Below are 10803 nucleotides of genomic sequence, written 5' to 3'. Positions count from 1 at the left end.
ATTGCATAAAGTGACAATGTAACATTAAGATTAGCGACGTTCACAAATGATAACTGGATTGGAAAATTCGCTGCAGGAAGAATTACAAAGGTTGTGCGTCACAAAATGTGTCTCATTGACACCCAGTATTCATCCTCTGGCACCTTGTATAATGGCATTACTTGGGACAATGTATGGTGCATTTCGTCAGTGTGTACTCTCAGGATGTATTCCCTAAGAATGTGAGCAAACTTTGTCAGGAAAACCAAAGAAATGGATACCAGAAACAAAAAAGAGTGACCTACAGTGCCTCACTTAATTTAAAAGAATAATCCAGGTCAAAATTTTGTTTTAATATGTCAAGAGGAACATACTCTTAAGCATTCTAGTGAAATTTGCATTCAATTGCTATGTACCGTTTTTGAGATATTGACAGTTGGAAGTTATCTGACATTCTACCAAAAGTGAACTTGAAGCAAACAGGTGTGATATCATAGTTGCACACTGACAAATAATGTTTTGTTTTTTCATAGTTTTTCAGTCTCTTGATTTGACCTTGGATTGGATAGGGTTGTCTATGGGGGATGTGAAGTTTATAAAATACCAATACCTATGGTACATTAACATTATAGATGCATCCAAATGTGGAGTATAAAATTAGAAGTAAATTATAAAGGAAAACAAAACATAATTTATCAGTGTGCGAATATGACGTCACACCAGTTTGCTCCAAGTTCACTTTTGGTACAAAAGATGGCAACTTCATCTGTCCACATCTCAAAACATTACATAGGAATTGAATGCAAATTTCACCAGAATGCTCAGATTATGTTCCTCTTGAACATATCAAAAAGAAATTTTGACCTGGACTTTTCTTTTAAGTGTTTCATTGTTTTATATTTCTACTTGGTCACTATAGCTGAGATAACAGCTTTGCTGTTTTTCTAGTGTCCTCCATATAGTAACCTTCCTACTGTAATGTTATTTTTGTATTAATCTTGTACAAACATATGAGAAATATATTTGATATTGAAATACTTTGCAAAACTTTACCACAAAGTGTTCAAATTGGCAGGATAGGTCTTGATTACAAACTCTCATTCAAAGCATGCTATTAAAATGTGAAGAAGACAAACATTGCAATGGCAATTTGTAGGACTAAATTTATAAAATTCTAGCAACAAAGTCTTACCTAAATCTCTTTTTGTAACTTAAAGAACAAAATTTTGTTCTCTAAACTCAAAATAAAGGAAATTTGTCAATGAAATTGTGAAAAATAATGTTTGAAACAAGTAATGATATTGCTGTTTTATTTCAAATTAAATCTACACAAGGTTATCTCTTGTTTTCCACCAGTTTCACTTTTGTTTGGATGGTCAAAGGGAACGTTTCAATGTATTTGTTATGCAATTAGCCATTGTAAGTCCTTAATAATGACGTTGTCTCTAATCTTATATATATATATATATATATCTAATATATATATATATATATCTAATATATATATATATATATATATATCTAATATATATATATATATATATATATATATATATTTATATATATATATATATATATATATATATATATATATATATATATATATATATATATATATATATATATATATATGATGTGACCACATTGCATGTCATCTACCTACGGTGAAGCATTATAAAACTATTACAACACCAAGAAAACTAAATACATTTATAGTTGACGTTTTTGCACACACAGCAAGGTCAAATGAAAAGGCATTCCAGGCCACTCTCAGTATTATGAATATCATATAATGAGAATGACACAAAATCCATTTCTTCTCTTTGCAATAGAGTCTGAAGCTTCAGTTAACACTGCAGCTTGCAATATGTTAGACAGTAAAGCCTCATAAAACTGTTTGTTCTAACTGCTCTATTAGAGGAACACACCATCATCATAGCAACACTTTGACTCTCCCTCCCTTTGTATTTCAAGAGACAACTTAAAACGTTTCTGTTTGATTCCTAGTTTCCTTTTTTCCTTTGTTACCTTTGTCTCTTTCCTACTTTGTAAAGCGCTTTGAAATGCTGTATTAAGCACTATATAAATGTAATTTATTATTATTAACACTTCACTACTTAAAGTGATCTTGACTACAACAACTTTCTTTCAAGATTTCTTTCAAATTATTAATATGTGTCCTTTGCAATTGTCATTGGTACTTCCACTGGTTTGCTGCTACAGTGCAAGAAGTGTCCAAAATGCAAAAAAGTAGGTTAAAGGAAAAAAAGTCAAGAGCAAACTTTTAAAGATATGGTTTGCAAAATTAACAATGAAAATACTTGAAAGGAAAAAGACTGAAAAATTACGACAGAAGTAAACTATTGTACTAAATTGCTGTCTCAAGCAATCTTCGATAAATATTTGAAACTCTTCAGTAGCTGAGATAGACACTATACGCACTATTGTAGTTCAGTGCTGTGATTGGTTTTATGCTAACTACAAACAGCACTACACATGGACGTTACCTTTAAACCATAAGAGGATGACTTGGGGCACAGAATTCATTTTGATTTGTTGCAGACCTTTAAAAGAACGTTTGAGGAATGATCCTTTAAAATATTTTAAGGCTCATCGATTTAAGTGACTGGACTACTAAGTCTAACACAAAGGCAAAGCCCATTAGGTCAGATCCTCAGATGCATAACTCAATAGTCAAACATTGTAGGGCCTCAAATAAGACATTTACAATGCATTACAAATTTGTCATGGACAAATGGTATTGAATGACATGCAAGGTTGTTCTGTTGTTCATATGAAGATAAAAGAACATGTTTCGGTTGTTTGATTAGAATTTATCGAACAAGAAATTGAGAAAAGAGCCAATGTCATCATTAACTTAACTTTAAAGGAGTTCCAGAGTTTTAGCCAATTTTGGAAGCTAAATATCCCCAAAACTGAAAAAGCTATAGAAAGTTTCCAAGCATTTAAACTTTTTCTTTATTATTGGACTAGTACATATCAAGACTAAACTTTAGTCATCCTTTAATACATTTAAAAAAGCAAACTTTGCTGACAGACCATATAACCCCCAAAACATTTTAAATTTTAAATTATTTGTATGTATGTTTATACAAATACAACATTCCCTCTAATTAATACATTCTTTTTTTGGACATAGATCATTGTGTCACAACCACAATGATTCCTTGAGAGAGGTTGAAGGTCCAACCAAAAGGGTTAATTAATCACTTGTAGTTACTTTCTGGGTAATAGAACCTCCTCCAAAGAAGACAGAATCAGCAAGCAATATATATAAATACAGCACATGTTATTATGCATAGCACTCTCATCGACATGAGCAAATGTTTCCAAATTGGGAAGTTATATTTACAACCCTTTCATTTCGTCAAATTGTTGTTTTCTTGTTGTTTTCTTGTTGTTTTCTTGTTGTTTTCTTGTTGTTTTCTTGTTGTTTTCTTGTTGTTTTCTTGTTGTTTTCTTGTTGTTTCTATGAAATCTTGTTGTTTTCTATGAAGTCATATAAAGAACAATAATTCAATACTTGTATTTCTCTATTAACAGGTAAACCCAGAATAGTTCAGTTTAACAAAAGCCCCAGTTAAGGATAACAATAAACCCTTCTGCTTTAACACTCTCAGTGTGAGTCGCAATGGCTTTCCCCCTCCCCTCCACAACCTACTGGCCAGCTGCCCTGTCCTTCCCCTTCCTTATATAACCTACTGGTTGAACACCCTGCCCACCCCTGTCCTTTATAACCTACTGACGAGCTACCCTTCCCAGCCCAGCCCAGCCCAGCCCAGCCCAGCCCTCGTCTATCCAAAGATCAGTTAAATAAAACTACAGACATGTAACTGAATGTGCTATATGTATAATACAGGCCATCACAGTATGTTATATATGGTACATCCATCAATGTGTTTGACACTGCATCCCTCTATGCCCTTCCATGTCATCGTCCTCGTCATAGTTGTGGATGTGATTGGCTCCTCTCCCTTGCTTGCCTTCGTGACGTCGAGTGTAATCCTCCAGGGCGACTTCTTCCACGTCGTCTGGTATCATACACTCTTCCCTAGGTGGTAGGATGCTCTCTAATAAGTGTAGCTTGTCTGGATCTAAAGAGTCTTTTTCGGGAAATTTGACCTCGAAGTGGACGATCAGACGTCCTCTTGCCAAGCTGTCTTTCAACAACGGCATTCCTTCGTTCGATACCACCTTTATGTCCTCGTGTTTTATAATTTCTCCTATTAAAAGTTTTGAAGGGTAAAGAAGATATTTTCCAATGTTGAAGACTAAAAAAGCAAGTAGGACAGTATTCCTGTAAAGTTCACTACCCAGATGCCACATTATGAACAGTTCCACACATGTTGTGACATTCCACATCTTTGCAATGTAACTATGCCTACACAACACTGTACGGTACACTCCATACTACTATTATTACTTTGCTGTTTGCATCAATACAACAATGCCTTGTTTAGTGGATTTTTTCTAATCAAGCCATCAGTCCATCATAACAGTTTCCTTGTGAACAGCAGACCTAACTCTAGCAATCAGTGAACAACTTTGGAGCTTCTTATAGAACATGAAGATCTCAACTTCTTGGTTATTATTCACTATTACTGCATGAAGCTGGGTTACCACAAGCTTGTATTGTATGGAATATAACCACTATGATCACCGATTGGCAATTGCCTTCCTTTATTACAAACTAGTGCTACCAAAAAGCAGATTCTTGCAGGAGTTAGTTGTTAGGGTGGCTGACTGATTACACTTGTTCTGAGAGTATCGCCCAGGACAAAACTTATCATAATATCACAATCCATCATAATGTTGGTTAAAACTGAAGCGTATCACATTATTCACTTTAACATTATTAACAAAGTAAACAAATTTTCATCTTCCTACCTGGGTGGGTTGAGATTAACAATTCTCGATCGTCTAGCGTTTTGATTGTTTTCTGAAATCCGCAGAGACTCTCAACCAGTTGTAAGGTCACATTGCAGATGAGGTCGTCACCCCGCCTCTGGAATTGATCGTGCTCCTTCTCATCTAAGACGATGATGACATCACCGGTCTCTAAGCCAGGCTCTTGGTCACCTTCTCCACTGAAAACAATTTTTTCTCCATCAGCCATTCCTGTGGATATGGAGAAACAGTCAGCACAAATGTTTGTAATAACTAGAGCACCAATGGTGCAGAAGCTCATACCTTTTCGAGCTGAAAAATGTAGGGCCCACAAAACCAATTTTTGGGCCCGTGAGGGATACCCCCCCCCCCCTCCGTTAGCAGAATCCAGGCCACACCACTGGCTATAATTCCTATTTTCCCCTTTAAATCCTATTTTACCCACTCTCTCAAACAATACCACTGACCTACCCTATTAAACTTTCTCCCCTCTACCTTAGCAGACATAACAAGCACTCCCTATAAGTCAAAACTTCACAAGCTGCCTATATACCTCAGGCTCAAAGACTTCTAAGAATCGGCAAGTGCTGATTGGCTATAGGGCTCTCATGCTTACAGTTCAACAGTTAATAACAACTCCCAGTCCTGCTTTAATTCCACTAACAGCCTGTGCAGAGCTTAACCACAAATGTAAACAAACACTGCAGACACTGGGAGACAAATTAAAGGAGCTTTGGCAAAAAGTGAAGGCTCAGATTTTTTTAAACAATGGGGATTAATTGTAATTAATTAACTTTTGACCAAAAATTTTTAGGCATCACCTTATTCATAAACAATCCAACAATCATCAGTTCAACTTTGAATATGATCCATCAAAATCTTGAGGAGATAGAGATATTTGAAAATATTACAAAGAATGACCCCCGATGACCCCCTAAATGACCTTTGACCTCAATTTTCCGAACACCCCTCCTAACTCTCATCCCGAGGAACATTGTGACCAAGTTTCATTATAATTGGCCATACACTGTACGAACAGGAGCAATTTGAAAATATAAGGCCGCGGCCCGGGCCACAAAAGACCCCTAGTTGATCTTTGATCTCAAATTCATGAACACCCTGAAGGTAAAACTACCATAGTACTATCGTGACAAACCCTCAACATTGTACCATGGAATCTGTAGGAGAAGAAGCATTTTGCGTATTTCCACAAAATGGCCCATTACGGCCCACAGATGACCTTTGACCCCAAATTTTGGACCATCTCTGATGGCCCTATACCCAATGGTCCTTGTGTCCAAGTTTCATGAAATTCCATCAAACACTGTGCGAATGGGAGCGGTTTTACCAATTGTTGACGGATAGAGTGATAGAGTGATAGATGCCGCACTGTAACAATAGCTCACACCAGCATGCTGGTATGAGCTAAAAATTGAAGGAGCATGCTTGAATGAAAGAAAGCATTAGTTCATGGTAGGTAGAGAAAAGATAGCTTTCAATACCAACAAATGGACAGAAAGCGTGCAGACTAAGGACCTTGATCGCTAAATCGTCTTCATTCAAAGTTTAATGACTCTGATACATTACAGCAGAACCGACGTTGTTACTGTAACAGTAACTTGCCAGCTAGCTTTTCAAGGTGTTCATAAATTATTTTGAAAGTTGTTCTTTTTTTCCTTCTTATTCACGACCTAATAATAACAATACCTGAATAAGAAAGTTGAAAGTTCATGGCATTGGTTTCTCTTTCTGCTAAAAATATTAATTTTCAGGGTTTTACCTCTTATTAAGCTACAATGGGGGATGCAAATTCATGGTCCGAAACCAGACAAATACGATGTTTTCATAAGAAGAACAGTCAGACTCAAACCTGGGTTCAGTATGCTGGTATTCTCTCTCCATTTTATCAAGTTTTTGGTACTTTCCCACATGTCAAAAATACAAGTTTTAACCAACTAACAAACAGGAAAAAAAGATCTCTTACCTTTCTCGATATGGATTTCAAGGATCTTCCTTTCCTTTATTACTTTCTTCCCGACACATGTCTTACACCGGTCTTTTGCATTGATTTTCTCGCCCTGCCCATTGCACGTATTGCATGGGCTCTGAATTTGTTGCACCATCCCTGGACCTATCGGCCTCATTTGCACCGTCACTCCTGTACCCCTGCACTTGTCGCATTTTTCGACTGCACCTTTCTTCCCACCTCGTCCTGCAACAGAGTGCGTGAAAAAAAAGTAGAAGAGATGAATTCATTGTGAAGAAAATCTAATAACAAATGGAACTTCAGTGACATAAGAACCCATTCAACCCAATGATGATGCACTTGCTGGGTCTCTCCTGGATGGATTTTATGCATGTAGCATCAAAATATACCAACATCTATCCACTAACCAACTCTTTCAAACTGTACAGTTTTATGATGCAGAAAATTAATCCTAAGCAACACACGCAAAGGATTGCAAATTGGCTTCCTGACATTTCAAAAACAGCTAAAGTGAAAAATACAAATTGGGAAAAAGAAGTTTTTGATTTTGAATGATTTTGTGCATTTAACAGAAGAGCCAGCCTATACTTGTTTATCATCAATGGTACAGTGGGTCACTGGGTCAGTGGATTATTGTCTTTCTTACTTGCTGCTTGTGGCAATTTCTGCTCCGTGCTTTACATTAAAAGTTTGCACATCTACCATGCAAGTGATGTCAGCCTTGGACTTATTGAGAATGTTTGCTTTGAGTCTAAGAAGGACACAGGGTAATTTACATTAAATGTGAAACAGCTCTAACCAGATGAATGGAATGGAATTTATATATCCAGCAAATGGCACTATTGGTGTGGATAAAGTTACCACATTTACAAGACGCAACTAGATATTCCATCCTCCCCCCCCCCCATCCTCACCCAAACCCGTCCTCCATCTACACACACACACAGGTTTAAGATTTAATGCTGAAATTCAAGTACTGCCAAAATGAAAATCATTACTGTGCAAATTACAATGGAGAGGAAGGGAAGGAGGAATAACCCACCCTGCACCACAATGTTGGGAGCCCTACCACACCTTATGTTACAATAATGGATCATGGGGATGGATTAATGGGTAAGAGCAACCAAAGTACTGTGTGTGTTACTGCACAGGACTATCGTTCTCGCCCCTTCAAAACTGTAATACAGCATTCTTTTGATTATGCCAGTCTACAACCCTGGTGACACCTCTACCTGTTTAGGGCATGCCTTCACATTCATCCTTAACTTGGCTTTAAAATTACTCAAACTTACCTTCACATTTTTCACATAAAACATTCTTTTGTAATGCCAGTTTCTTTACTGCTCCGTTGTAAAGCTGTTCAAGTGTAACGCTAAGCTGATGAATGACGTCTTTACTTCTCTGCTGCCTGCGCCTCGAGGAAGTCCCAAAGAACATGTCAAAGATGTCCATAGGATTGTGAAAGCCACCGCCAGATGCATCCTCTTTAATCGCTTGCTCTCCACCTCTGTCGTAAATTTCTCTTTTCTTTTTATCGGATAGGACTTCGTATGCTTGGCTGATTTCTTTGAACTAGGGACGGAAAAATATTCATAATACAAGAAATAAGCAGAAGTTAGCAAAATATAAAGACAATGGTATCATTGAATTAACAAAACTGGAATAAATCATAAACATTAATATGTCATATTTGCAAGCCTTAGGGGGTAACCAAATAAATCTTAATAAATCTTTTAGTCTTCATGTTGATTTATACTTGAGTGTGATGCAATTGGAATGTTTGCTCAGCTGTCAATGTTTTTGTATTTAGCATTTCATCAAATCACAACTTTGTAGTAGAAATATTATATTCCAATGTGAATAACTGAGTTAAATGCTATAAAGAAAACAAAAAATGTGTTCAGCTGAATTGCTGTGATGACATCATTCATACCACTGTTGCCAAATTTTACAAATACATATCTTTTTGCCATACAAAATGCTCTGAGTCTGACGGTGTGGTTATCTCACAAAGGTGCAGAAAATTTCCAACATTTTTACAAATCAATCGAATATTCAGCAACTGGAACATCCCTTTAACACAACATTTACCTTCTCAGGATCCTCTGGGTTCTTGTCTGGGTGGAACTTCATGGCCAATTTCCTGTAGGCTTTCTTCATCTCTACCTCTGTGGCATTGGGTGCCACCCCAAGGGTGTCATAATACTTTGTCTCTTTTACCATTATAACCTCTCAGTGTCTGATTACTTGTTTAGAACAAAGGAGCTATAGAAAGAAGAGAATACATAGAAAATAAGAAATAGGGCCTTGGCAGTGCTTTTGTGTGATTATCAGAAATCTAAGAAAAAACCATCATTCATTTGTATGCACCATCGAGAAAAAAATGAGGTTATGAACACAAAGCTTAATTGCAACAGGCAGTATTTAGGACACTTTATAGTTTGAGTATAAATTAACTGGTTAAAAGTCCATATCTGGATTTCAGTTTTCATATAAGCAGTGTGCATTTAATTTTAAATTGAATGCAAAATGCAGCTTTAATGCATGGAATTCAAGTCTTACATTTAATGATCTATTGTCCTGAACGAATGTTGCATCATTGATTTAACACATTGATGATTCAGTATCCTCACAATGTCTTGTGGTAACGTAGGCTAGGCCTTGCAGGGACAATGGCATTCACTCAACTACAGGCATGTAGCTACTCAGTTAAAAATAGGTTAAATTAATTAGGAACTTCCCTGAACAGGCACACACAGTAAAATTGCATGTAGGCCTAGGCTATACATATAAACTAACCATCTCCTTTAGGCTTTACTTTAGTAGGACTAGCCTAAACTCTTCGTTATTAATACACTGTGAAAGATAATCTTCTACCAAACGATGGTAGATTTATGACCTACTGTGGCTCTGTTTTTCAACGCAGATTATATCATTAATTATACTACTATTATTACGTTAGGCTAGATAGCAGGCTAAAGAACCGGTATCAACTAGGCTAGTTAGGCTATGCCTTCAGTATCCTAACGTTCATTTTGTCAACGCTGTTTGCAATGATTAGTGACATTAGGCCTACCAATTATGCTTACCACGGAAAACAGAGACGTACGGTTTTAAGTCGATTAGTTGGTGGACAAATAACTTTTCGGAAAAATGCTGAAGTCCCACAGTAATTAAAGCAATCGTCATACAATTCAGGTTCAAGTCAGAATTACAAAGGATTTAAAAATAAATTTGTAACACGCCGTGAATCACTACTGTACGTTCTGATCGTAGCGACGCAGCTGATTTTTATATCGAGTGGCTTGTTACACTGTACTTGTTACTGTACTAACAAACCCACATGGAATCGCGTTCAAAGGTTCACCAAAGAACTCAGGAAGCATAGAGTTCTACTCATCGTGTAAAATACACTTCAACTATGGCGGTAATGTACTAACCAGATAACCTTCTTGCTGGAAGTCATCGCAACGTAAAAAACCTTCGTTACAGTACATCTGAGCAATATTTATATCTATGGGGTCTATGGAGGCGCATTGTTGTAAATCCAGAATATTCTCAGTTACAAATGCCAACTCTTGGTTATGATTAGTGAAGTTCGAAATTTCCACTGAGAACATTCGAGACGCGGGGGAAAAGTGCAATTGGGGCATTAGCATTCTGGAAGGCGCGAGAGATATGTAAGTCTTGCTTTGGACAAGCACTTTAAGCATTGTAATCGGGTCTGAGTGTTTGTGTCTTCAGTTTTTTTTCACTCTCTATGGGTCCCTGATCCTTTTTTTTTCTACTAAACTAAACTAAACTAAGTCCTACTACTTACCAGGGGAAGGGTGAAATGATATATGAGGTATTGTTTTTGAACGGCCAGTAGGCTATCCGAAATATCACCGGGCCCGGGCCGACCGAAAAAAATATCACCCAATGTATAG

General features: G+C 36.8%; 1 protein-coding gene across 2 annotated transcripts; it reads right to left on the bottom strand.

Moving 5' to 3' along the window:
- Window positions 1–2340: 2340 nt before the first annotated feature.
- LOC139966390 (dnaJ homolog subfamily A member 1-like) lies at window positions 2341–10274 on the bottom strand. Of its 2 annotated transcripts, none has more exons than XM_071969332.1 (6): window positions 9984–10274; window positions 8966–9139; window positions 8167–8446; window positions 6872–7099; window positions 4888–5118; window positions 2341–4223 (listed from the first exon to the last, which is right to left on the bottom strand). In XM_071969332.1, exons 2-6 carry the CDS (start codon window positions 9095–9097, stop codon window positions 3892–3894), a joined length of 1203 nt encoding a protein of 400 aa, XP_071825433.1. In that variant the 5' UTR covers window positions 9098–9139; window positions 9984–10274; the 3' UTR covers window positions 2341–3891. The 2 variants fall into 2 exon arrangements, with proteins under 2 accessions (XP_071825433.1, XP_071825432.1); XM_071969331.1 differs by having other exon boundaries at window positions 9964–10271.
- Window positions 10275–10803: the final 529 nt, after the last annotated feature.

Source organism: Apostichopus japonicus, chromosome 4, assembly GCF_037975245.1.
Source record: "Apostichopus japonicus isolate 1M-3 chromosome 4, ASM3797524v1, whole genome shotgun sequence".
In the NCBI taxonomy this organism is placed as follows: domain Eukaryota; kingdom Metazoa; phylum Echinodermata; class Holothuroidea; order Aspidochirotida; family Stichopodidae; genus Apostichopus; species Apostichopus japonicus.
Note: the sequence above shows the minus strand (reverse complement) of the source record. Positions and strands in the feature narration are given on the sequence as shown.